Source organism: Panicum hallii, chromosome 5 (assembly GCF_002211085.1).
Source record: "Panicum hallii strain FIL2 chromosome 5, PHallii_v3.1, whole genome shotgun sequence".
Classification (NCBI taxonomy): domain Eukaryota; kingdom Viridiplantae; phylum Streptophyta; class Magnoliopsida; order Poales; family Poaceae; genus Panicum; species Panicum hallii.
In genome coordinates this window covers 55,167,366-55,194,340 of record NC_038046.1, presented here as the reverse complement: position 1 = coordinate 55,194,340, position 26,975 = coordinate 55,167,366, and the positions used below count along the sequence as shown (strand labels likewise).

The window sequence follows — 26,975 nt, the reverse complement described above, 5'->3', positions numbered from 1 at the left end:
GAGCATATTTTTCTACGTAAAACGAGTATATTTTATGTTTCTCTTGATAGTACGTTATTTTTATTCTCAAATTTAAAAAGTAAAGTAATTAAAATTCCATGAACCTTCGCCTTGCAACTTTCATTCTTTTTTTATCATATCCTTTTCAATTGTTCAGGTATTATCTGTAGTTACTGCTCACATTCTTACGAGTAGCATTAGTTTCTATAAACATATATCATTAATACACCAAAATTCACTAAACGAGCCTAAATGGCTTTTCAAAAGCGGACAACGAAGCAAGACGGCAAAGATCCATCAGGAACCGAGAAGAAGAGCAGCGAGTAGGCGGGGCGACGGACCATCTAGCGAAGACGACCCAGTTATAGACCGAGAGATAGATCTGTCGCAGCGCCGAGCCGACGCCCGCCATCGCCGGAGCCGCACAAGGCAAGAAAATGTCCGGAGCCGCCGAGAGGAAGAAAACGCCGAGGGTGGCTGTGACCGGGGTCCTGAGTTGGCTAGCACACGGAGTAACCACGCGCATCAGATGCCGTCAAATACTCTTGGCATCTTAGGCGGGCCTCGGAGTCGGATTGGATCCGAGTCTTGCAGCAGCAGGCCAACAACTGCCCGGATTGATTCGGCAATTGGGATCGGATGAGGTAGGTGGGCAGTAGGGGTGGCAGTTATTGCCGCTGCAGCTGCATAACTCTGCCTGCTCGCCGCGCTCGCCAATTCCGCCCGTGTGACCAGCAAATGCAGTCGGTGCCATAGACACGCCCTTGGGTTTTTTTTTAAAAAATAATGACCATGCCCTTTGTATTCTCTGTTTCTGCTGTCCAAGAAAATTTATATTTTCGAGTTGTTTTGTTTGATGCAGAGCTCCAGCTGATTTTTTAACCTGAATTCTAAAACAAAAGGTGAAGAGTGTGCAGATGTCTAAAATACGTGCCCAGGTATGTTCGCAAAAAAGTTCAAATTCGATTAAAAAATTAGATTAGGTATAATATATGAAGAGTTTAATATGTATGTTTAGCTTAAAATTAACCCTTATATATATTCAGTTTAAAATTGAATAAAATTGGAGTCCGACTCTTTAATTATAGTCTAGATTTAGAGTCTCTTACCATCCGTCGTACTCGTCATGTGCGCTCTCTTCCGTGGGGCGGGTACACCACCGTCCACTCTTCTACTTCCCGGAGCTGCCCTTCCTTCTGCTCGTGCATCTGTGAACCTGGAACTCCTCGATCGGTGAACAAGTATGTACCCATACCTCCTCTGAATCCCCAAGGATTTACCGCACCACCCTCCCATGCATGTTCTGCGCTGATCCTGTCATCCTCAGTACCTCACCATTGGATCATGCATGCTCTGCTTTCTGTCTTCTTGTTTCTTTTTGGTTCTAAAAGGACATTCTAATACGATCGATCCAGTTCATACATGCGGAGATCGTTCAAGTTCTAACAGCACCCTTTTGCGTCCCATGTGCAGATCGCACGAGAGTACGTTGAAGGAGCAGGCATCGGAGAAGTTTCGGCAGTAGAACATATCGGTGGATCGGAGTAGTCGTAGGGTCTAGTTTACATTAGTAGTACGGATTATGTGTACACTCCAAAAAGGGTTACTAGGTTGATAAGGACTATGTAATTCCCTGAGCCCATACACTCGGATGAGTGTATATATGCCCGTATACTCATTTTGTTTTTTGAAGTAAGTATGCATCCATACTCATTCCGTGGAAAACATGTATGCACTCATACCATGCTAGCAAGGTTGTTAATCGGTTGCAGTCAATCACGTGCATGTAGGTAGAGCCGAAAATACAGCGGCCTCAGGGCTAATCAATCATTTTTAATTAGTTTGTTGAAACAATCCGTTAGCCTTCCACTATTTGGATACTTGCTTTGAGCATGTTGAGAATAGGAAGGGATTAAAGAAAATATAATACATTTATGTGCTATTGGCTGTCAGCATCAATCATGCATATATAAACAATCATGTATTGTTGTCTAAAACTCAAATCCGATTGACACAGTACAACAGCACATCTGGCGGATGTATGAGAGATTAGCATTAATTGGAAAAAGGGCATCAAATCACCATGGCATTTCAAGTACAACAACAGATATTTGTATCAGATGTATGAGGGATCAACAAAGGCATCAAATCAACATGGAAATTCACCCTGTGAATTATGGCCGATTTTGAAACAACAATAGTTCAAACATGCAGCACCTGATACATTCCTTGGTACAACATGTATTGATCGAACAATTCATGAGAATAGTTCTATTCTAACAATCCCCAATCACTAACTTCTACTGAAAGAGTTGAGGCACATTGCGACATCACGCAATGCATTCGGTTACCAAGCTCTTAGCAGCATTACGCAGTTTTAGCCTTCGATAGAGCTTTCTTGCGCTGAGAGAGCATGTAGGTGAACATGTGCGGGCTTCCTGCAACCAAAGTGAAACAATGCACCTTCTTGTAAGACCCTATTTCCCTAGAATATTAATAGCAAAAAGGAACAAGCTAGCTAAGAAGGGAAGGGTTACCTGGAATATAGATCATGAGGGCAAGAATGGATGTAAAGTAGTAATCATACGAGAAATTCCATCTGTTCGGCAATCTAAAGCAATATTTCTCCGATGCCTGAAATCAGTCACCAATAAAATGAGCAGTTAAAATGACTGTTACAAGATGAACAACATTGAGCTCTTTATGTTTTTTTTCCCCACTTACCTTTATGTATGGCAAGGCAATCCAAATCAGGCCAACCTCGCTCGAGATACCAGTAGGATACAACACCATAAAGGTGCTATACCTGCAAGCAATCAATAGCACAAAAATTAAACATGACACTTTTAAAGAAATTTATTGATAATATAGTAAATAATCTCTAAATTTAGAGCAAATTGTGAGATACATTTTTTCTTGACGAGTACCAACCTCAGCCATAGGAGCCATGAAGGTGTAAATCCAAGTGCCTCCTTCATCCCAAAAAAAGAGTATCTAATGATCTGCGGTAAAAAACAGTTTCTCATAAGGTTACTCTGAAATGCAGAAAATAAGGTGCTAGTATTTAGGTTTTAGTATCATGTACTTAAGCGCGACATTCTGAGTTCTAGGAGTTTCAAGTGAGTACTTTGAAGAATCACATCAAGAAATAAGTACCTCTGTGATCGACCAGCTTATGACCAGGGTGGTAACAAGAATGTGGGATCGGGTCTGCAAAACAAGGTCATTATATATTCCTACAGAAAGGATGTCATGTAAGAAATATGAACACTTGCTAGTGGACAATACCTCAGGAAAACTCCACAAGATGCCCCATGTAAGGAACAACCTGGATCCAATTTGTGGAAGAGTAGCAGACACCGGAGACCTCACCAACCCTAAAAAGAAGACAACCTTATCACAACACTGACAAAAAATGAACAAATACCACATGAGTGAAGAAAACATCATTTTCATATAGATCTAATAATCCTAGGACACTGTTTGAAAAATGAAAGTCAAGTCTCCGATGTGTTCAAGATCTAGGATCAGGTCCACTTTTTGAGAAGACTACCAGGAAAAAGAGGTATATACTAATATCAGTCAAGCAGAAAGAAAAAATTCGTACCTACAAGTCCGTGCAGAATCTGTCCCACCAATCCACCATCATTGTTGCAACCAGGGAAACACAAAGAGTTTAGTACCTCAAAATCTTCATGTGGCAAGAAATTAAGCAAAAGAACATTGAATCTTGAACTACGACACTATAAGAAATTTCACACAAAGTTCACCTAGCATAGCAAAAGAATATAACTGGCGTTGAATCACCGCAGTATTTTGCTACAACACCTAGTAACTGAAGTTACTATGCATAGCAGCAAATCCACATTAAGCAAAAGAACACTGAATCTTGAACTACGACAATACTAGAAATTTCACACAGAGTTCACCTAGCACAGCAAAAGAATATACAGGAAGCTGAATCACCTCGGAATTTTGCTACAGCCCCTAGTAACTGAAGTAACTATGGATAATAGCTATGTGGATTTTCAGTTCTTCTACTCAGAACCACAAGGAGAGAATTTTGCTTGTATCTTTACCCAAACTTCAAGTGGTAAATCTTATTAGGGTAGATCCTGACTACAACTAATGAGCTGAACAAAAATATGCAATTTGTGCTAAGTTTATAGCTTTACTGTGACAGAGCAAAAAAAATGAATAGGACCATTAAATGAAAATGAGGGAGAAGGAAAGAAACACTGATTCGTGAACTACGGAACTAGAAGAAATTTCACACAGTTCATCTAGCACAGCAAAAACAAATCACTGAAGTTGAATCACCGCGGTATTTGTATACATATCAGTTTCGTTGATTTGCAGTTTCTGCCTAGAACTCTAACGAATTTTACTCGTGTCCGTACCCAAACTTCACAGCAGTAAGCCAATAATCCTGGATAGGCCTAGAGTACAACTAATGAGCTAAACAAAAACCTCCAATTGCGCCAAGCTCACAGCTTTTACAGTGGTAGCAAAAACTGAAGTACACCACTAGATAAAAATGGAGGAGGAACGATAAATAAACAAAGAGAAAACGACATACCTCCATGATTGCGGCCGTCTGCGCGAACTGCAGCGGCCGCTCGACAGCGGCGTAGACGGCCTCGTGCCCGCTCTTCCGCAGCACCAGGACGGCGTAATACAGCACCTGCGCCCTGCAAAACCACGAGATCCAACAAACGTCCCGAATCAATCCAAGAAGCGGGCAAAGAAGCAAGACGGGAAATATCCACCCGGAACAAAGAGGAAGAGCAGCAGGCGGGCGGGGCACGGACCATCCGACGAAGACAACCCAGTTGTAGACCGATAGGTAGAGCCGCCGCAGCGCCGAGCCAACGCCCGCCATCGCCGGAGCCGCAGCGAGGAGGAACGAGACGCCGAGATGGGTGGGTTTTGGCTAACTGGCTACTTAGTAGCACGCCGCTCGCATCACGTCAGACGGCGTAAAATAAGCCTCGGCGGCTTGGCGGTGGGCTGCACGGACGGGAATTCGATTCAATCTGGCAGCGGCGGGCCAACAACTGGTTGGATTGAATTGGAATTCAATTGGGGATCGGATCGGGGTGGGTGGAGCCGTGGAGGACAGGTGAACGGGTGGGCGGAGGATTGCCGCTGCAGCTGCGTAACTGCCCGCCCGCCGCCTGCGCCAATTCCGTCCGTGTGAAGCAGCAAACAAAACCTGTCACACAAGTGTAGTAGCAGTACAATGAACATGCCCTTTCTTTTTCCTTCCTCTTTTCAGCTCTTCAAGAAAAAATACGTCTTTTATTATCCTCCATGGGCAGTCATCAATCTTTATAAATCAAGTCATGGTAACCCCGTGATCAAAACAGTGTAGTTGTTTTGATCCAGAGCTCCAGCTGAATGTTTTAATTTTTTTTTTTTGCCTGAGTTCTGGAAGAAAAATGAAGAGCGTGCAGATGTCTAGGTTGTAACTGAAACATAAAGTTGTCATGAAAAAATGCTACACAGAGCTGTTGACGTCAGTACTTGCAAGTCATACAGTTATGCCAAACACATGCACCAGAAACATTGAACATAGTACCTTTCCAAGTGATAATAAAACCGTTCAGCTAACTCAACTGTCAACAATTAGCGCAACCAACTGGGAAGATGACAGTTTCAGTTAGCATATCCATGACGCTCCTCTACAGCCAAACAATCACACATATTTAGAACACCCAAACTAATATTACATGATCTGCCCATCCAAAGCACACTGAAAAAACATACCAACTTCATCTGTAAATTACTTCCTCCGCTTTCAGCTGTATAGCCTGTATGTGGTACTATATTACAAGACTTGTCTTTCCAAAACACTGTAGACTAATCAGATCCGCTAGAAATACAAATTTCTACAATGCAGCCAAGAGGATCCCTAGTTCAACGCAGAGGGGTTCAAGTCCTTCCTCTTCCAACAAGGAAAGGGCAGCCAGGCCGTAGTAAGAATGGTAGATGTCTGGGATCCGATTGTATGGAAATTTTGTAAAGCCTCCATACTGTAGTGCCATCAAAGACAGATCCAGTCAGGAAGAAAAAAAAAGAAAACATGACCAATTTGAGAATGTAACTTAGTTGACAGAAGATAGAAGAGGTATTAGTCATTACAGGTGACTGGCAGGTCAGCAAAAATTCCCGAAGAGCACAATGATCGATCAAATGGTAAGCGCCAATGATCTTTAGGACACCACCAACCCTGTGAAGTGAAATGGAAGCAAGAAAATTAGCTATGGTTCTTGTTGCTTCTCAGACAGCTAGTACACAGATGGGAGAAATAAACTTACCAAAAAGCATAGCAGGTATCACTGGGCTTGTTTCTTCTCCCTTGGAATCCTCCATCAGTCACTTGCCTCTGCACAATAATAGTGCAATCACTTTGTAAGCTACAACAGTTGTAAAGGAAATGCAGTTCTTATTAACGTTCCATTGCTTTCTTTTGCCATTTTTCTATTTCAATTTCTTTCTCAGCCATGGGCAAAAGAAAAAATGGCATGTTTACATGGTAGATAAGAAATATCTTATAGCTATAATCACATAAGAGTGAATCTTTGACATATAATTGCAGAGATGAAGATGTGATTGGGCACAATTTCAACCTGAAGACACCACTCAAGGAGCATGCGTATGTCAATAGATGCAGAATCTCTTAAGTTGGATGCCAAATCGACTTGAACAAAGCCCATTAGATGGAGAGCCGCAACAGCACAAAAAGTTCCTCCACCTGACTCACTAACACGAAGACAAACAATGAGAACCAAAAGTCCATTGCAAAGTAGCAAGCAAATATTAAACTCAGTTGCCACATAATCAAATGGTAACTACCAAATGTTACTGACAAACAAAGTAGGTAAAGCAACACATCGAAATGTCAATGAAATTGCTTACCATGAGATTCGGAACCAGGAACCATGCCAAAGCCTCCATCATATGACTGCATATGATAGCAATAAGAATTAGGCATTGTAGTTGAATGGCCTTTGCAATCTCAATAAAATGCGGTACATTCTAAACTTTTAAAAATCAACCTGGCAGTTAAAAATGTATTCTTTTGCCTTTAACTTGTCCATTCCTGTCCAGTCATCTAGCATTGAGCAGATTGCAGCTGAAAAGACAATCATATGTGCTAAGTTATATCAACAGACGATTCAAACTAACGTAAACAAAGGACAGTGCTCCTCACCTGCACAGTATACAAAGCGCAGGTCCGTTTCCGCCCCAATATGAGTAGGCATGAAGCTACAGAAAGATGCTTGTCAAGTAAACCAATGTACTACAAAAGATATGTGTTCATAAAACAGAGGCCTACTACGCTAACTAACAACCAACCAAAAGCTCACAGATAAGTAAGATCACATGCACAGACAAGAACCATCTATAGAATGCATGCATTTACTCAGAACATACCATCTTAACATTCTGTCTGAAAAGCATTGCTAAGGCCAAAAGTACAAAGACGAAAAAGGTGGCATTAACTAATGTGAAGTATGTTTCAACAAGAGAACATGATTTAGTGCATAGAAAAGTTGAGTGCAGCATATGAAAAAGGTAGCAAGCATATATGTTCCTCAAACTCAAACAATCAGGGATGTGAACCAACTGCAGGATATTAAAAAAATCATAAAAGAGAATGTAAGGTGGGTGAAGCTATTCTCTTGATAATGTAAGCAGATGTGGAAGGATAGATATTTTATGCGCCAATTACAAGTCTAATAACTATGAGATGGGAGACCAAAGCTAAATACCTACCTTCCATCTGGTTGTTGGAGCTTTTTCATAGACAATAAAAGTGCCTTGCTATCAATATTTGCTAGATCGTAGCCTACAATCTTCAGGATAGCAAGGGCAGAATAAGTGCTTGCAAGATGACTACCGTTGTGGCAAGGGTCCTGCAACAGAGCATCTTCAAAATTTAACAAAAAAAATAATATCAAGATACAAATGTGAAAATGTACAACCATTAGCCACTCATACCTTCACATTAGGCAAAGGAAATTGAGTTGATCTAGAACCACAGAATCCATAAAATGAACCTAGAAACATATAAATTCTTACATAACATATTACAGCTGAAATAGGTAATTTAGATATTGTGGTAGTTTTTCTAAAACATTATCAAGGAAACTTACCATTATCCTCATCACCATGTGCCTCAGGATGAACTTGAAAAGACAAAACCCATTTGGCTATTTCATCCTTGTTAACCTAGAGGGAGGAAAAAACAGATACACGACATCTCCGTTAGTCAGTTTATTGCATTGCTTCTTACTTACAAGTAAAGCTAGCGAAATAGTATTACAGGATACATTTCACTCCTTCAGCATACTATGCCAAATCTGAGGCATACTTCACAAAGTTCACATAATAAGCAATCAAAATTGACTAGGATAAATTTAGTCGGTAACTATCTAGGCAGCACCCAACTGCTCACAGCAACTCAACTGACTGCTACCTAGAAGACAGAAAATTTAGACTACAATATCGGCGTTAAGGGAACTTGTGCCACCTTGCTGCTACAGCATCAATGCCACGTAGGCTCCCTATTTCCTTTAGACAGAAATGCCACACATGTATTTCCCATGAAACAGATCACAGTGAACATATGCATGTACATGTCAAGAAGATTTGTACAGTATCCCCCAGTCTCGTTCACCTGAAAGGCCATAAGCACCTTGAATAAACTAATTATCTAACAGATCAGATGTTAGTGTCACTCATAGAAGCCTTCAGAATCATTGAAAAGTCCACCCGGTCATTCATCCGTCCATCTAAGTGGTATTCCGCTATCTCCATACTGGCAACCTTCTGCATTTATCGCTATCTTCATACTTGCCACCTCCACGCTCCAGCATTTATCATTATGAATATTACTTGTGCTTACCAGTACGAATTCTTCAACTAATTTATTTAATACTACTCAATTGCACTCATTGTCCCAATTTAATGGAATTTAATGACAGAGAGAGCTACAGTTCTTTCATCTTTCTTTCTATCACAAGATTTGGATGTTCCTCTTCTACCTCCTTGTACTAGGTGCTGCCTTCCTAACCAGCCTACCATCTAAAAGCTACTTTCCAAGAAAATGATATGTTCAGGAGGAGAGATACGCTGCTGCCTAGATCTAAGCTATTTTGCATTTAAGTTACTAACTGCAATCAAAACAACCGCAGGATGCCCCTGCCAAGTGTAATCAAGATCCAATCTTTGCACGCAGGCGCATCCAGAACATCAAAAATCACTGGAAGAATAAAGTTCCGAACATCTAAACTTCTGCGTAATTGCTGGAGCGGATCGATAGAAGACGCGTCGCGGCGGAGCGGGCCGCCGGATCTTACCCGGTCGAGCTCCCGAAGGAGCGAGAGGCCGCCGACGGCGAAGTAGCCGAGGGTGAGGTGGTTGACCTCCTGCGGGGCGTAGTCGTCGGGGAGCTCGGTGGCCATGGCATCGAAGAACGCCACGTGGCGCGCGCGCGCAAATCCCCGCTTCCCCATCTCCGGCGGACGAGAGTACCTCGTCGCCGCCGGCGCTACCTCCAAGGTCCCGTTTGGTCGCCGCCCTCGCTTCTCCAGACCCCGCCGGAGCCGGTCGGATCCGCTGCCTCGGTCCGTGGTGGTGGCACGAATCAAGGACCAGACCAGCGCCCAGCTGTGCGCGAACTGTGTCGTTAGGGCTCGGAAGTTGGAAGAACGCGCCGCTTCACCGGTTGAACTTGAACGAGTGGAGGAGGTTTAGGGAAGATACTCCAATGTACAACGAGTGGGCTGAAACTGGGTTGAATTCGGGGGAAATTTGCATGTCTTGTAATTCTAACCTCCACGTGTTTACTCGGAGTCGAAGTCCATTATTATGAACACTTCATCAACCGCAAACATGAGCATAATTTGGGTGATTGATCTTTGAATTAAAAAAATCAAACAGCTCGAGTTCGCTTTTACCTTAGAAATCTTTTGCACATCCATCCTACCAGTTCATTTGAACATCGTTTACCTTAGAAATATTTGTCAATTGCCAAATTCGAGCTTTAAGATGTGTTGTCTGGTTCACGATTGGGGCGAATTTCGTGCGTTACAGGGGGAACAAGTGTTTGGCATGAATGGGCAAAGCCAAACTTTTGGCAGAGCGGAACTATGGCACGTGAGTGAGGCGTACAGACGTTATTAGTTTTGTAATAAGTCGAAAAATATGATTAACATGGCCCCTTAACTCCAGCCCTATTCGTAAGGAATACGTTAGTTGAAACGGTTTGGAACAAATACACATTTGAATATCACCAAACTAGCAAAGCAATTGATCCAATCGACGGCAGCTAAGCTAGATCGGAGGGAGCGACGACGGCGCGCCGGAGGACTCGGAGCGGCGCGGGCCCGCCGCGCCGGCGTACGTCGGAGACGGACCATGACACAGCGTACGAGCATCCGTGCAGGGAAGGTGCTGGTGCGGAGGTGGCGGGTGGACGGCGGCCGGCCGGCAAGGATGGGGTCGACGAAGCGGCACGGCAAGAGCGTGCGCGCTCGGGGTGTGGGACGGACGGACGGTCGGGGTCGGGGACTCGGGGTCGGGGTCGCGCGGCGTTGGGGGGGCCGTTGGGCCGCCCGCGCTACTCCCCAACCAACTGCGGCAGCCTGCGGGCCTCTTTACTCCGCTCGCCGCCGCTGGCCTGGCCTGCTGCTCCAGCGTCCGTGCACCGGGTCCATGCGCCGGCTGACATCTGACCATGGCCGTGGTGTGGACCACGAGGCTGATGATGATTCCAACGGAATCTGCCTCGAATTTCACACAAAAAATCTGCGTCTCAAGAGAACGTTCCAACTTCCAACTGCAGTGGCGCTGCACGAATCCACCGAATTTTACCAAAGCAAAAAACGCTAGTATCTGACCTGTATCATCAGCTTGAATTTGAACCAGAATTCGACTCACATGCTTTGCACCGGTTTATGACTCCAACTTCGTACACTAATTTTGAAAAAAAAAATACTAGTACACTGTTCAGAGACGTATGGACCCGGTCCACATCAAGAAGTTGAGCCACATAACTCCGGGTGGGTCCAACTCCCCCACCTGCACGCGGGCCCACCAAGCCCCCGCAGCCCCGCCGCCGCGGGATCAAATACGCCACCTCCCTCCGTCCGCTCCCTCACCGCCCCGTCGCCTCTTCCTCTTCACTTCTCCTCCTCGGCCACACCGCCACACCGTTGCCTCGCTGCTGCAGCGCGGGGCGGGCGGGATGAAGGTCACCGTCGTGTCCCGGAGCGGCCGGGAGGTCGTCAAGGGCGGCATCGACCTCAAGGAATCGGTACGTTCTCCTGCCCCTGCTCCTGCTCCCGCTTCCGCTCCCCTCCCGCCGCCGCCTCTTGATTTGGGCCGGGGGACTGGGTTCCACCCCGCGGGCTTCCTGGGGGAGGTTTTGTTAACTCTTTGGGCTTTAAGATCTCGCGGAAAGGCTTGGAATTTTGATTGGCTTCTCGGTCCGTTTGTGCAGGCCAAGGTCGCGGATCTGCAGGAGGCCATCCACGCCAGGAGTAAGTGGATTCGCTTGCTTGCTCAAATTTCGCAACTTGTTCGCACTTGCTGCAGTTCCTGTGCTCCATTTGTGCGCTGCAATGTTTCGTTTTGAGGAAGAAATCTGCGTGTTCTCGAGTTGTGAGCGAGCATGAGCTGTTTGCTGCGTGCCAGTGTCTTTGCCAAGTACGTAGGAATCTATGTGCTCTAACTGCTTTAGTTGAGCTAGTAATCTTTGCAGGGTCACGTGGAAGTACCTTTATGCTCTTGCAATAGTGAGTGCTGTTGTGGTGATTGTTAAAAAAAAATGATTCACGGCTGCTTTGCTAACAATTCGATATGTAGCCTTCGATTCTAGAGGCTCATCGATCATGTTATTATAAATCGTATTGTTGCCTTTTTTTCCCAAAAAAAAACATCATGCAAGTTCATTCTGCAAGCTTCTTTAACAAATTCTAATCTTCAGCGATTGCTTGATTGGATGCCCAGTAGGTTGGTGCTGATGCTTCTATGAGGTAGCAGGTTTATCATGCTTTCCGGAATTCTCTGTGAACAGGGCAGGGGCGGGGGGGGGGGGGGGTGCTGTACAATAGTATATGGGCGCCTTTGTATGCGGTTTGTGTGTTAGTTCTTGATTCTAGCCTTGAAAGGAAACATAGCGTTCATAGGGTTGAAGAGGCTAACCTAGCAAACAACTGGGTCAATACTAATGCTGCAACCGTATCTAGTACTTGCAATCCAATCCACACGACTGCATGTCAATACCTCTAGTCAACCATGGATCATTTTTATTGGTCGCTTTCCTTGGTTGCCCAGATTTGGTAGGGATTCTTTTTGGGGTTTTGGTGCTGCAGGTCGTTAGGATCTGTTTAGGTAGGAGGGAGTTGGCCATCAGCATCAACTCACACCCTTTGATTTTTTTTTCTTTTTTTTCTAAAAACGCACTCTTTTTGTGAGCCTTGAGCAATGGAAAAGAAATCTTAAGGGACAAATTAGATGGGAACACAAGTGTTGTTGAGCAGTTTTGTAGAAGTTGGTTCTGGGACGGCTTTTCAACTGTCTTTAGAAATAGCATCTGTACAGCATTCAGTCGATGTTCATTATGTTCAGAACTGTTTAATCCAAAGTATGTAAGCATGGTTGCTTATGTCAAAAGTTTAAGGAAAGTATGTACTTTGTAGTTTGCACAAATGCTCCTAATTATGTTTGTGCACCAGGGGTTAATATAAATTTCTTGCTATTGGTTGACAGAACCAGGAAGTATGTGTAGTGTAGGCTCTACATTCCTACTATATATATTGTTTTCTGTTTTTCAAGCTAAAGTGCTGTCAGGATTCTAATTTCTGTTTGTTAACCTTCTGCTCAATCGTCGATGAGCATAGCATTGCCATGTTCACTTCTTGAAATATCATATTTAGCTGCATCTGTTATAAGAATTTTAGGAGGCATCTTATGCTTTTATGGTAGTTATTGTCACATTCATAGGCACCATCTTCTTCAGTTGTACACTCTGCAGACTAGTAAGTAGATCTGCATGTTAGTCCACTTACTTCCATAATATTATACTGAGGTGGTGAGCTCAGGCACTTATTGTTCATGAGTCATGACTCATGTTGGATCACTAAAGCAGGTTTGCTGGCATGCTGCCATGTGATTGGGTGACACTAGAGTATATCATCTTGTATGGTTAAGCAGTGCAGTTTAAATGCATTGAATGCTTCTAACATGGATTGTTGAGTTGCAATATGACAACTTGCAGTGGTGTGGTGCTCTGCCCTCAATTTAGACTTGAAGCATAGGGCTAATTTGCTTCCAGATTTTGGTCGAATTTGGAATGACGAACACTTTCCAAATTGGCATGCAAATTTTGCACCTTGTGTACATATTCTAAAGTAGCTCCATGATGCTCTACCAAAGGTATATAACCCAGAATAGGTGACTGAGATGTGAGCAACTGATATCTTCTAAGTGGGTCTAGTAATCATTGCAAGATTGCTAAAATCTGGTTACTGCAAAGCTAAGTGTAGTGTATTTTATTGGATCCAAACTAATGCTATTTTAACTTCAAGCTTGTGCCACTAATTGGTAGAACAATATTAGAGTTTGCATCTAGTAAAATGTTTTGTGTCAATCTGGTTGGATGAAAATATTTAATCATGCATTAGTCTCATTTTGCTTTCTCCCGGAACATATTTCTCCTTGTGATGTGCAACTTTTCTCTTTATGATGTATGACTTGCTAACTGCTTATCTCTGCATAATGCAGCTAAGAAGTATTATCCTTCTAGGCAGCGGCTCACCCTCCCTCTTCAGCCTGGAAAAAGTGGAAAGCCAGTAGTTCTCAATCCGAAGGCCAGCCTGTCAGAATACTGTGAGAAGGGTTCTGGTTCACTCACGGTAGTCTTCAAAGATTTAGGCCCGCAAGTCTACTACAGCACGCTGTTCTTCTTTGAGTACTTGGGTCCTCTTATCATCTACCCCATGTTCTATTATCTGCCCGTCTATAAATTCTTCGGGTATGAGGGAGAACGGGTCATCCACCCTGTCCAGACCTATGCCATGTACTACTGGTGCTTCCACTACTTCAAGAGGATCATGGAGACGTTCTTCGTGCACCGTTTCAGCCATGCTACATCACCTTTGTCAAATGTCTTCAGGAACTGCGCTTACTACTGGACCTTCGGCGCTTACATCGCTTACTACTGCAACCACCCGCTCTACACCCCAGTGAGTGATCTGCAGATGAAGATTGGGTTTGGCTTCGGAATCATCTGCCAGATCGCAAACTTCTACTGCCACATCCTGCTGAGGAACCTCAGAAGCCCGAGCGGCAGCGGTGGTTACCAGATCCCCCGTGGTTTCTTGTTCAACATTGTGACCTGCGCCAACTACACCACCGAGATCTACCAGTGGATCGGGTTCAACATTGCCACACAGACTGTGGCAGGCTACATCTTCCTTGTCGTGGCAGCAAGCATCATGACCAACTGGGCGCTAGGCAAGCACAGCCGCTTGAAGAAGGCAAGTTTTGTTCTTCCCTGACATAGCTTTACTGACCAATACCACACAGGTGTCATAGCTTTACTGACGTTGCTTATTCTGCAGCTGTTTGATGGCAAGGATGGGAGGCCCAAGTATCCTCGCCGCTGGGTGATTCTCCCTCCGTTCCTGTGAAGAGGTGGTGATTGCGGCTGGCCTGTCACGGTTCAACATTTCCTACATCCCAGCCTTCAGAAGTTCCAAGTCATGAAATTCATGCAAACATTTGTACTAATCGTGCCTTTGTACCAGTTGAACCTTGATCGTGAAGTCTGAAATTTCTAATCCGAAAGGTGGATGTTAAATTTTTCCTTTGGTATTCTTTCGAAATGTCATGTGCTCCTGTCGTAATACAATCGAAGGTTCATCTGCTGTCATCTTCTTTTTCGCCCCTATTTGTCCAAGCAGAAGTAAATGCAAAATAACTTCCTATTGACGCTTGCTGTTGCTGTCCTATCATCCTGCATATATGTCATCAAAAACTTGATCCTGATGCTTGACTTTGTTGTTCCGGTGATGTTTGATTCCTGGATGGCACAGCTATCATGTGAAGTACCAATGACATCTACTTTTGGGCTTGCTATCCTCGCCACTAAAACCAAACATAGATTTTTTTTTCAACTGCTCACATTTTTTTTTCAATCTAGGTAATCTGCAGGCCACGCTTTTTTTTTTTTACTTCCAGACTGGGCCTTCATGGGGCCAATTACTAACAGAGGACCTAAAGAAAAACTCTGAGGGCCTATTTGGATTGATGCCTAAGGTTGGCACCAGACATAGTTTCTCTAGTGTTTGGTTGCTTCCATAAATTAGACTGTTAACTTCTTAGTCACTTGGTCCACATGTCATATACCAAACATGATGGCTGGGCAATGTTCTTGCCACAAGACTGTTGCAATACTATTCCTTAGTTCTCTACCAAACATGATGCGCACTGCAGATCTCTTTTCAAGAGAAAAGATAATCTGTGAAATAAAGCATTCTTTTACGACATCGTTTGGTAGAGACTAATATATGAACATAGGATGTTCTATGAAGGAATATGCCCATACAAACGAATTGCGTAAGACCTAAGATGTTTGGTGGCAGCACGCCAATTAGACCGGAAACTTTCTTGCTGACCATCGCTTTCACAGCGTGCTCCCTTGTCGCCGGTCTCCTGCGACCACTGACCCGTACTGTTTGTATTGTCAGCTACTCCAACAAGCGACAAGCGAGCTAGAAGAGCAGTGACCAGTCAATTACAGTGTCTCTAGCGGCAGCCTTTCAGCTCCGACATCTGTACTAGAAGTTTTCCATGCTCCGTTTGACACTTCAGGTCATCTCAACGAATCCACAGCCACATGATCTTAGGATTTTTTTCCTTATTTTTTGTAATTTTCTTTAGGTCATAAGATGAAGGATCGTCGGAGTTTGACCGAGCTGACCGGTTGATCCGGTCATTTTTCATCTGAGAGTACGCTTGACACACTGAAAAGGTCAGCTTGAGCAAGACATGACTCTAGAATATCTGTAGCCATTCCAAGGTTGACTTTTGCATTATATTTCTGTTATGCTCCATCACTGGCAGTAGCAGCCGGTGCCCAAAGATGCTGCAGCATGCAAATCGATCATAACCCACAAGTTAGTCATGGGTAAGTGTGAATTCCTTATGACATCAGTGTGGCAGAGATCTCCAAGCTGCCTTCGCATGAGAATATTCCGAGAATTTAACATGAGAAGTTAGACATGCTTGGATCACGCTCTCATGGTCATGGGAGTTCGGTTGTGCGAAGAAGACTGAAGCTTTTTCTTCCATTTCACAAGAATTTCACGAGAAGTTGGTTTGTGGAGGTACCATTTTTTTTAATCTTTTCGTAGGTAATTTTACCTCAGAATAAAGCGTGATTGTACCTTGATATGATTTGATATTCACATGAAAAATTTGTGAATTGACACACTCTAGAGAGTCCGGAATATAATGCATTTTATGTGGAGGAAGCAAGGGATATAGAACAGGTCAGCACAAGACCACCCAAGTTTATCCTTTCCTACCACTGTTGATTTTTTTTTAATTTTGTTTCCATGGTGAGGTCCTAGCTTTGACACTCCAATGGTAGCCTCGCAGCCAGTAAGAATCAGCCAAAAATCATGCCAGGTCTGATTGAAACTGCTGCTTGCTGGACTCAGGCATTGACCAGGTCGACTCAGCCAGATCCATATGCTTTGTACAATTCAAAATTTTAAAATCATTATCCAATGAATATTTAACTGGGAAAAATCTTTGGAGGGGTCAAATTCACACCGAACTTTCTCCGATGGCCCACCACGATGCCAACGAGTAGTACGCACAGTGAAGTCTACGAAAAGGAGTCTGAATTCAAGGAGGAACATGAGGCTTTGGAACACAAAAGCAGATGATTTTTATCACTCCAAAGTCGGGCAATAAAGCCGTTTGGCCGGACGACAACGCGGTTCTATGTACTTTCACCGTATTCCTTGCCTTGATCTATGCGTTTGCTGGTGTCCTTAGTTTGCTCGCCAGTCAGTTGACAACGACAGCCATCCCATATTCTCATCTTTGAATTTAATTCTCAGCTGTACAAGTGTAGGTTTAGTCACCTAAGCTAAGATGCTAGGGTAAATAGATACTTTCTAGTCTCCCCAGAGAGCGACAAATTTCAATCATATGCGTTCATGAGTTCATATTAAAAGAATGTGAAGATTAGTGAGTACGCTTCTATTATAATTCATTAACTAACTTTTAAAATTGTTATGACGCTTCTCGCATGACTTCCGGATTTGTATGCATCGTTTACGCGAATTTATGTGAACAAGCCACACTTAGTAAACACATATATAAGGCAGCAAACATAAGTTGAAATTATTCTTCAAGTGGCTGAAAGTAGCATTTATAAATAATTAAAGATCAACTCTTAGATTAGATTTCTCTCTTCTTCACCTGGCTCGTCTACTCCTGTCTTCTCTGTGTCCGCTTCTTCCCGTCTTTGGCAATATGTTATGACCGACCCTATTGCTGTAGAGAAAGTAAACAAAAAAAGAAATAACAAACAAATAACCTATATGCAAAAATAATAACAAAATAAACCGACCCTCGTAAAAAAGAAAGAAAAAACCTAACTGTCCAAGCGGCGGAAGTTTTCAACTACCAACACCCGCCATCCGGGCAGGGGCCGCCACGGACCAGAATTTAACGGAAACCCCCCTCTCATTTCCTCCCCCTCGCTTCCCGGATCCACCCGTTTCTTTCCATTCTCATTCATTCCCGTTTCGTTCATCACCAACTCCTCCTTCCAGAACTCCCAAAGTCTCCGATCCTTGGTTCAAAACCTACCGGATTTGCGGCTGCAGGCGTCGCCGCCGTCGTATGAACCCCAGGTCAGTTTCGGAGGAGAAAAAGGAAATCTTTGGGTCTTTTTTTTTTTGCTGCGTGTTTCGCGAGTTCTGGGCGCCATGGCGGCGCTGCTCTGCGGGCGCGCTTAATCTGTTCGTGGGAAGGCGTCCATACGTTTCTGTTCGTTTGGTCGATGGTGAGGAGATGGGAAGCTGCGAACGCTGTAAGTGTTGATTCACGAGTCTGGAGGTATTTTTATTTCCATCCGTGTTCTTCAGAACGCGTTTTGTTCATCCGTGCTTTTGGTTGCGTTTTCTTCCTCGCTGATTTTGCTGAGACGAAAAGAGATGCCTTTTCTCTTCGTCTTTTTTGTTTGGATCGGTAAGAGAGCATGTTTAGTGATGTCATCCCGTTTGGGCTCTGCCGACTGAAGTTTGCTTACGGCTTGTTCATTTTGTTTGTATGTTCATCAGGATTATGCCCTTCTATTTATTGTTGTTTTCGAGTTCTAAGCCTGACGGGACAGTAACAACTAATTAGTAATCTTGTCACATTTTACGGATCCTGTTGGAGAAGTGGGGCTAAAAGGTGATTTCTTATTTTTACCTTTTCATGGTTCGAGTTACATGTGGAGTCATGTAATTGCTTCTGATGTATTTTCTCGCTCTTGGAAAGCATTGAGCAATCATCCTGGTGCCTTTTCCTCCCCCTTGAACTTGTTTTTTCTAAAGATGGATTTCTGTCAGTACATGATTTGATTGATTGAGGGTGTGAGCTGTGATTATGTTGGTCAGTAAAGTTACAAAATGCCGCCCTTTAATTTACAGTGGCCAATTTGCCCCTGGAAGTTGAAAGAAATTCTGTACCTTAGCACCGGTTTCAATGGACTTAATTCTTTAGAAGCCTCGTGATGCTATATTGTCTCTCATTTTTCAATTTGTCAGTAATTTGTAGATTGACAATTTTTTTTGTTAGGTCATGAGAAATGTATCCGCTTCCCTTTATATTGGAATAAAATATTGAAGAAATCCTAGCAGAACATGTTGCTTAACACATGACTGAAATTTCCACCGTACGTAGTTGATTGTTTTTCCTCATTAGAAGTTTCCTCGAACTCCTTTTCTTTTTTTGAAAAGCGAACTCCTTGTTTCTGTTGCACTGAGGATGTTTGGCCGAAGTTATAGTATATATGTTAAAAACAAAGTCCTTGACATCACATTTTCTTCTTCATCTGGGTGGTGTATACCTTTCGTTCTTCTATAATCATATGATTATTGATTAGCAATGGAGATGCTAATCTGATTATTCATGAGCAAGGGATGCACTAACTGACACGGATATGGAAAGATATCTTATAATGGGTCTCATCATAAATGCCTCCATTGCAGTTGGTGGATTTCTGCCTGCGTGTTTTCAGGAAGATGAGTGTTATGTCAGCAAGTTCATTAGTCTAGAAAAAAAGTAGAAAAGGCCCTGTTAAGTTGGCTTTTATTTGCACGTTCATGGATTATGGTGGAAATAAATTTTCTATCCTACTTTACGCATTTTCTCAGCATTATTGTCTTACTTTAGCTTGCTAATTTTGTGGGTTTGGTTGGAGACCATCTTTTCCTGTATTAAGTTTGTTCTGCACGCCTTTTGGTCTGGTCTGGAGGCAATGATTTGTTTAGAGTTGGAAAGACATTAGGTGTGTTATCTGCGAGGTTGTTAATCAGTGGACAGTCTGTTCATGACAGGTGGGCAAGTTGAGCAAAGCTGAAGGACTGTCCCTTATTTCTTAAGGGTGGTGTTCATAAGGAACCACCCTTCTTCGTTGCTGGCGGACAAACACCAAAATGGCCCAGCTGTTGCACCACCAGGATTCCGCGTTCTATAGCAAGGAATTACATGGGTACCGATGGGGTATTCTTCAGTTCTTTGGATTTCGCCGTCGCCTGCGGTCCACGAAGATGCTATCTGACAAGAAACACGGTCAGGGGAAAAGCAGTGGCGGTAAGTTACTGAGTCCTTCTTTGTTCGATATTTGTGAAATGAAATGGTATATTAGCATAAGGTAGTGGAGTGCAATTGAAAATTCATGTATTTGAAGCTGTTTCTGTTTGATCATCAAGACAACTTGCACATCTAATGATGCAATGTAAATATAACTGGTTATTATTTGGCTTTTTCAGTGTACTGATATTTATTTGTCCTTGCGTGGACTAAACCAAAACTACACTTTGAAATAGTGTGCATGAACAATAATAGTAGAAACTGTGCTCATGAATCCATATTAAACCATTTCTCTTGTGATGCAGGAAGTAAATGCCGAAGCTCCTATGCTCCATTGAAAAATGAAGACAGCGGCATCATGGATGATGAGAAAAATACTGAAGTATGTCTAATAGCCCATCCTTACTTTCAAACTGTTTTTTAATAGTACTTTTTTCATTTTCTATGATCTCCTGGTCTGTCTTCAATTATAAGCCATCTTCACGCCCTATTTTGTTGCTTGATGGTTGAGCACTGCATTATCCTCCTCCTTTTTTTCCCTTTTAGTTCAAATTACTACTAGTTTTTCTGAAACTTTGTCTGCTTTATGTAAATTAGATACTATTCGTAAGCATTTATTGCGGAGCTGTAGTGTGGGTATTAGTATACACTTCTTTGTATATACTCCCTCCATCCTGTAATATAAGGCATTCTAGCAATTTTAAAACATATTAAGGGAGAGAACAAAAGACGCATCTACCCTCTAAGAGGTCTTAGTTTTCCTACCATAATTAAAGTTGTTCCTAAAATTAAGCAGGGGAGGAAGAAATAGAAATGTAAGTATGCAGCTAAGAGTCAAGGAACATTAAATACAACAACAACAACTTAGCTTTTTGTCCCAAGCAAGTTGGGGTAGGGTAGAGATGAAACCCACAGAAAACAAGAATAAGAAACACAAAAAGAGCACAAGCCAAAGGAAGAGTTAGGGGTTAAACAAAAAGTAACAAAGGTCACGGTTCAGGTACGTTAATTGCTAATCTCCAAGCGCTCCTATCCATAGCTAATTCCTTAGCGATATTCCACTCCTTAAGGTCTCTCTTAATCGTCTCGTCCCAAGTTAGTCTAGGTCTACCTCTACCTCTCTTTACATTATCGCCCCGCTTTAAAACTCCACTACGCACCGGCGCCTCGGGAGGCCTCCGTTGTACATGTCCAAACCATCTCAACCGATGTTGAATCAACTTCTCCTCGATAGGTGCCACCCCAACCCTATCTCGAATCTCTTCATTCCGGACTCTATCCCTTCTTGTATACCCGCAGAACCAACGCAGCATACGCATCTCTGCTACACTCAGTTGCTGGACATGTCACCTTTTTGTAGGCCAACATTCAGCACTGTATAACATCGCCGGGCGAATCGCCGTCCTATAGAACTTACCTTTTAGCCTCTGTGGCACCTTCTTGTCACAGAGGACGCCCGAAGCCTGCCGCCACTTCAACCAACCAGCTGAAATTCTATGTCTAACATCTTCATCAATGTCTCCATCTTTCTGAAGCATTGATCCTAAATACCGGAAAATATCCTTCTTGGCCACCACTTGACCTTCGAGGTTAACGTCCCCATCCTCATGCCTAGTCGGGCTAAAGTCGCGCATCATATACTCGGTCTTGGTCCTACTCAGTCTGAACCCCCTCGACTCTAACGTGTGTCTCCACAGCTCTAACTTCATATTAACCCCTGCCCTACTCTCGTCAACTAGCACCACATCATCAGCAAAGAGCATACACCAAGGGATATCACCCTGTATGTCCCTTGTGACCTCATACATCACCAAAGCAAATAGATAAGGGCTCAATGTTGACCCCTGATGTAGTCCTATTTTAATTGGAAAGTCACTGGTATCGCCATCACATGTTCGAACACAAGTCATCGCATCCTTGTACATATCCTTGATGAGGGTAATATACTTAGTTGGGACGTTGTGTTTTTCCAAGGCCCACCACATGACGTCTCTCGGTACTTTGTCATACGCCTTCTCTAGGTCAATAAAGACCATGTGTAAGTCCTTCTTCTCCTCTCTATATCTCTCCATCAACTGTCGTACTAAGAAAATCGCCTCCATGGTCGACCTCCCAGGCATGAACCCAAACTGGTTTTGGGTCACCCTTGTCAATCTTCTTAGGCGATGCTCGATAACCCTCTCCCAAAACTTCATCGTATGGCTCATCAGCTTAATCCCTCGGTAGTTAGTACAACTTTGAACATCTCCCTTGTTCTTGAAGATCGGTACTAATATACTTCTCCTCCATTCCTCCGGCATCTTGTTTGACTGGAAAATTAGGTTAAAAAGTTTAGATAACCATACTACCGCCCTCTCGCCCAGGCATCTCCACACCTCAATGGGGATGCCATCGGGACCCAATGCTTTACCTCCCTTCATCCTCTTCAGAGCCTCCCCGATCTCTGCCTCCTGAATCCTCCTCACAAAGCGTCTGTTGGTATCATCAAATGAGTCGTCCAACTCGAAGGTAGGACCCTCATTTTCCCTATTAAACAACTTGTCGAAGTCAAGGAACATTAAATGATTTCCTTTAATTTTATCTAAAAGTTCCAAAATGCCTTACATTGGAGTATAAATTTTGAACCCTTCAATGCCTTATATTTCAGGACGGATAGCCATATAGTGTTTAATACAAGCAGTTTATAGAAGTACCTTCTCAAAACTACGCACAGTCCTAAACAGAGAACTAATTCATTTGAAGGTGACTTACCTTATTCCTTTCGTTTCTTCTATTCCAGGTTACAAAAAAACAGAAGGCATCAAAAAAGAATTCTGGTAAGGCTAGTTTGAGGTCCTTGATTCTAAGGAAGTTATATGGAAAGGAAGGTCAGAAAGAAAAGATACTTCCTGTTGCACCAAAGCTTCTGCGTACCATTTCAATACACTATCTGGAAAGCAACGAATATGTTCTTGACGGTGAATCCACTTCCAGTGGTGATGGCTCTTCACATAGTACTAAATTGTCAATGCAAAATGCTATGGACATAAACTTGCGCCATTCTACATCTAGCATCCCAGATGGTTGTGATAGTGATTTAAGTTCTTCACTGCTCCTAAAAAGAGATGACAGCCGTGTGAAGCGAAAGAGCCACCGTAGCATTTCAATGGATGGGATTCTTCACAAGGTCCCTTATGGAAAGAAGGTGTCTGGAGATGTAGTCAGTGAAGGTCTCCCCCGATCAGCCTCTGCTACCTATGATAGGGATGGTCTGAAACCTTATATTGGTCCTGCTGCAAAGAGGCATGTAAGTCAAGGTTTTCGGCGTTCACGTTCCCTCAGTGAATCTTTGGAAAATTACTCTCGCTTACTTGATGCCATTTCAAGTAGTGAATCCAAAAGAATACTGACAAGCTCTAAGTCTACTAGGGATCATTCTCTAGATGTCCCAAGTGTTACGACTTCATTGCAAAGAGCTTCTGAAGTTGAGTTCCGATCACAGGGTTTGGGTAAACAAGATGAAAATCTTGTAACTGCAGAAGATGCCTTGACACCACATGCTCAAGAGAAAACTGACATCGATGCAGATGCAAACGTTGCTATGGATGATAGTTCTGGTGATGTGGTTGCTGGTGACTCCGAAAAACCTGCTTTACTTGAAGAATGCATCAATGGCAAAAAATTTGATGTTGCAGTATCAGCTGAAGAAGACTCCTGTATTGTTCCTTCACCTTCAGAAGTTGTTGATACTTCAGAAGAACAGGCAGCAACTTGTGGTAATAATGACCAGGTTCCCTCGTCAGCTGAAGTCGATTTTCTTGCTGCCCATTCGATGTCAGAAGAAGTTGACATCCTGGAAGAACATGCAGAAACTTGTAATGATGCTCAGATCCACTCTTCAGCCCAAGCAGATTCATGCACTGCTCTACTTTCAGAAGACGCCAAAATTGCAGAAGAACAAACACCAGCTTTTCATGACAACCAAATGCACTCATCCCACTTTCCAAAGTCAACAAAAGGTACTTCTTGTGTTTCTGATCACAGTCACGAATTCGAAGCTGACATAAGTCTAAGCTTCGAGCAAGAATCTGAAAGTCCAGTATCTGTTCTTGACATGGCCTTCTCAGCTGCTGCTGCTTGTCCGGTGAAACATACACCGCTGGATGGTGAGGTTTAATTTAGTATTCAGAAACATACTCATGATCCAAATATTAACTTAGAGTCAATATCATCAGTGAAATTAACACATCTTAGCTCTCGAATTTATTTTTGCGCTACTCTTGCTTCAATCACTACTTAAAAAAATTATAATATTTTCTTGGTTTTTGCCTCTTGCAGATACATCTCTGAAGCCAAGAATTCTCCATTTAAATGATGCTGATGTTTCATCTGACACTACAATTGTACAAGAAAGTGACTTTGATGATCTGAGTGGTTTCCAAGTAGATCCAAGCCACCAAGTTGAGTTTAACTATGTGAAGGATATATTCAAGAAATCGAGCTTCTACAATGAAATATTGTTTGATGAATGGTACTCACAGAACATCGCAGCTCTCCAAGAAGAGGATTGCCAACACTACGAGGCTGCAGCAGCATCATTTGACTTCACTGATATGTCTGCTGATCAGTTGCTTCTGTTTGATTTGACAAACGAGGCACTGCTCGACATCTACAAGAAATATTCTGTTGCCAAGTCCAAATTCTCCTGGTTCTCATCTTCGGGCAGACCAAAACCTGTGGGACACCGTGTCCTGAAGGAATTGTGGTCTAGAGTGAGCTACCGCCTGGATGAACGACCATGGTCCAGCATCCAAGTCGACACCATTTTGTCAAAGGATCTAGCAAAGAGCGACCACTGGATGAATTTAGAGAGAGATGCTGATCATATGGGGAACAAGGTGGCAGACTTTGTGTTTGACAAGCTTCTGACTGAACTCGTTCTTCAGCTTGCAGAGTGTTGAGTGTAGCTAGTTTTTTTTTGGGGGGTTGGGGGGGGGGGGTAGGATATTGTGCGAAGGCATGGAATCATTCTGATGTAGATATTACAAATTTCTTTTGTGTCGGTTGAGGAAAACAAACATACTCTGGAGGTCATTGTTGTTAGGTGTTAGGAATTCAATTCATGTGCTGGAAAGTCTTGCCTGTTGGTTACTAGTATAAATGAATGGATGAGGAAATGCTTTTGCTCTACTACTTTCATGTGTAATCTTGTAAAGGAAGATTATTTGTCAGGCCGGCAAAGGCGAAAAATTTGCAGTTCATGAATCGATTCTACAAGCTTACAAAGCTCTAGCCTGCTCAAACTGCCGGTGATATTTGCAGATGCATATTGCGGAGTTTAATTACATTCTCTAACATCCAGGTACTGTCGGTGATCAGAGCCACTCTCAGCAACTGAGATCATCTGATGTCTAGTGCCACGAAGGGAATGAACGTGTTGGGAAATACTACTAGCAGACTGGAGCCGTGTAGGCTTTACTGGGCTGATACACCAAGCTGGGCTGGGTTTGGCATTCCATAAGTCATGTGGGCTTTCTTTACTGGTGGTAAGACTGATGGGCCCAAAGCACAAGGCTGCGCAATTGAGCCTGCTAGTGTGCTCATGGGTTCGGGTAATAAATCACAACCTTGCAGACACATGATCCAGTTGTTCCCCCAAGATGAAAACACGCTTGGTCCGACGCTCGTTATCCTTTTCACGGACGCACGCAAAAAGAAAAAAAAATGGTGTAGTAACATATCCCTGGTGTTGTCTGTACGTGGATGACTCACCGTACATAAGGGGCGAAGCTGCATAGTCATTAGGGGGTGCTAATGCACCCCTAAAAAATGAGAAAACAGTAATTATGTTCAAATTTTCACAATATTTGTACCTCCATAACTCAACTTTATGCATTCACAAGGCAAAAGCATCCTCTTCCAATTTATTCTAACTTCGAAGTGAAGAGAAGCATCTAGGGAAATCCACGTCCCTGTTCCCTGAACACTTTGCATTGACCAGTCTGAACTCTGAACTTGGAAGTCGGAACTGGGTTGACGAATGAGTCCTTCCAAGAGCTCGAACTTTCTTCAGTTATCCAGTGCGCATTTCCAAATAAACTAGAAAGTCGTGCGGTTTTGCCACGCAAAGGTAATTGTAGTTGATACAGACTTTAATTTATACATATAGTAGTAATTATTATATATGTTGATTTTATGGTCTGCGGCTTATTATTTTACTTGGTATATATTTTGGACTCTCTATTATTGTGACGCTACTATTTAACTAGAATATTATTTTTATAGAAATGGAACTATCTTTTTTTATTATATTTAGTATTTTTGGTTATAGTATTTTTATTATCATTTATTTTAAAAGTTTATTGTGTGTCAAAGCTTTAGCTTTTGAAATTTTGAGCATTTTTTGTATTCAAAACCTTTTGACGTAAAAGGCGTTTCGGTGTCCAAATCGTAGGTAGAAATATTTATGCGGATGAATTGTAAAAGAGCTTTAAATTTAAAATTGTACTATATAATGAAGCTGTAGATTTTGAAATTCTGAGCAACCTTTGTATTGAACACTTTTAATTTCATAATGTTTTGGTGTCCATATTGTAGGTACGATGGATCGTATGCGGTATAAACGAATTGCGAAAGCGTTTTGAATTTAAGGTTTGCTCTATAATGAACTTGTAGTTTTTGAATTTTTTATCAAATTCTATATTGAACAACTTTTGGTTTTAATGTATTTTGGTGTTCAAATTGTACGTATAATGTTGCTCGTGTAGAAGTAACTGATGGAACGGGTTGTCGTTTGATTTAACTAAGATCCGAGAAATTTTTTCTAAAATAATTCCTGAGAGAGGACCAGAATGGCGGGTTGATTTTACGAAAATTTAAGATTTTCTTTGCAAATTTTCCTTAACCGGGAAGGTTGGATTGCGGGTTGATTTAGAGCAAAGTTGTGGATTTTTTCGTAAAATTATCTAAGAGAGGAGGGCGAACCACGGTTGATTTCGCTAAAGTCTGAGAGCTTTTTGCAAAATATTCATGACTCGCACAATCTAAACCGTCCACCCGGCCGATCCGACGGCCGAAAAATACCAGTGACGTGGTCACGC

The 26,975-nt window shown here is 42.8% G+C and overlaps 3 protein-coding genes across 9 annotated transcripts; 2 read left to right on the top strand and 1 right to left on the bottom strand.

Annotated features, from left to right (window-relative positions):
• Positions 1 to 2,055: 2,055 nt before the first annotated feature.
• On the bottom strand, positions 2,056 to 9,764 carry LOC112892820 (geranylgeranyl transferase type-1 subunit beta-like). The gene is given in 21 exon segments (XM_025959932.1): positions 2,056 to 2,438; positions 2,538 to 2,634; positions 2,725 to 2,806; positions 2,932 to 3,002; positions 3,157 to 3,210; positions 3,289 to 3,377; positions 3,608 to 3,626; positions 4,580 to 4,691; positions 4,812 to 4,894; positions 4,896 to 4,941; positions 5,896 to 6,035; positions 6,145 to 6,232; positions 6,321 to 6,388; positions 6,633 to 6,757; positions 6,922 to 6,967; positions 7,062 to 7,138; positions 7,217 to 7,272; positions 7,783 to 7,922; positions 8,008 to 8,066; positions 8,163 to 8,238; positions 9,369 to 9,764. Coding segments are annotated over 21 exon segments (1,755 nt in total). The 5' UTR covers positions 9,525 to 9,764; the 3' UTR covers positions 2,056 to 2,367.
• A 1,396-nt stretch (positions 9,765 to 11,160) lies between these two features.
• On the top strand, positions 11,161 to 14,947 carry LOC112895985 (very-long-chain enoyl-CoA reductase). The gene is made up of 4 exons (XM_025964020.1): positions 11,161 to 11,326; positions 11,513 to 11,552; positions 13,798 to 14,552; positions 14,637 to 14,947. Exons 1-4 carry the CDS (start codon positions 11,258 to 11,260, stop codon positions 14,703 to 14,705), a joined length of 933 nt encoding a protein of 310 aa, XP_025819805.1. The 5' UTR covers positions 11,161 to 11,257; the 3' UTR covers positions 14,706 to 14,947.
• Positions 14,948 to 17,739: 2,792 nt separating this feature from the next.
• Positions 17,740 to 25,068, top strand: LOC112895984. Of its 7 annotated transcripts, XM_025964018.1 has the most exons (6): positions 17,757 to 17,948; positions 18,378 to 18,492; positions 19,641 to 19,896; positions 20,202 to 20,278; positions 22,676 to 24,041; positions 24,214 to 25,068. In XM_025964018.1, the coding sequence occupies exons 3-6, from the start codon at positions 19,740 to 19,742 to the stop codon at positions 24,834 to 24,836; spliced, it is 2,223 nt and encodes a 740-aa protein (XP_025819803.1). In that variant the 5' UTR covers positions 17,757 to 17,948; positions 18,378 to 18,492; positions 19,641 to 19,739; the 3' UTR covers positions 24,837 to 25,068. The 7 variants fall into 7 exon arrangements, with proteins under 7 accessions (XP_025819802.1, XP_025819804.1, XP_025819798.1 ...); XM_025964017.1 differs by lacking the exon at positions 18,378 to 18,492 and having other exon boundaries at positions 17,740 to 17,948; XM_025964019.1 differs by having other exon boundaries at positions 17,754 to 18,492; positions 22,676 to 23,894.
• The last annotated feature ends 1,907 nt before the right edge of the window (positions 25,069 to 26,975 follow it).

Coding starts and splice junctions, on each gene's coding strand:
- LOC112895984 (XM_025964017.1), top strand. CDS start 19,740: ATGGCCCAGCTGTTGCACCACCAGGATTCCGCGTTCTATAGCAAGGAA. Junction 19,897..20,201: donor TCAGGGGAAAAGCAGTGGCG/GTAAGTTACTGA, acceptor CTTGTGATGCAG/GAAGTAAATGCCGAAGCTCC. Junction 24,042..24,213: donor GAAACATACACCGCTGGATG/GTGAGGTTTAAT, acceptor TGCCTCTTGCAG/ATACATCTCTGAAGCCAAGA.
- LOC112895985 (XM_025964020.1), top strand. CDS start 11,258: ATGAAGGTCACCGTCGTGTCCCGGAGCGGCCGGGAGGTCGTCAAGGGC. Junction 11,327..11,512: donor GCATCGACCTCAAGGAATCG/GTACGTTCTCCT, acceptor CCGTTTGTGCAG/GCCAAGGTCGCGGATCTGCA. Junction 11,553..13,797: donor GGAGGCCATCCACGCCAGGA/GTAAGTGGATTC, acceptor TGCATAATGCAG/CTAAGAAGTATTATCCTTCT.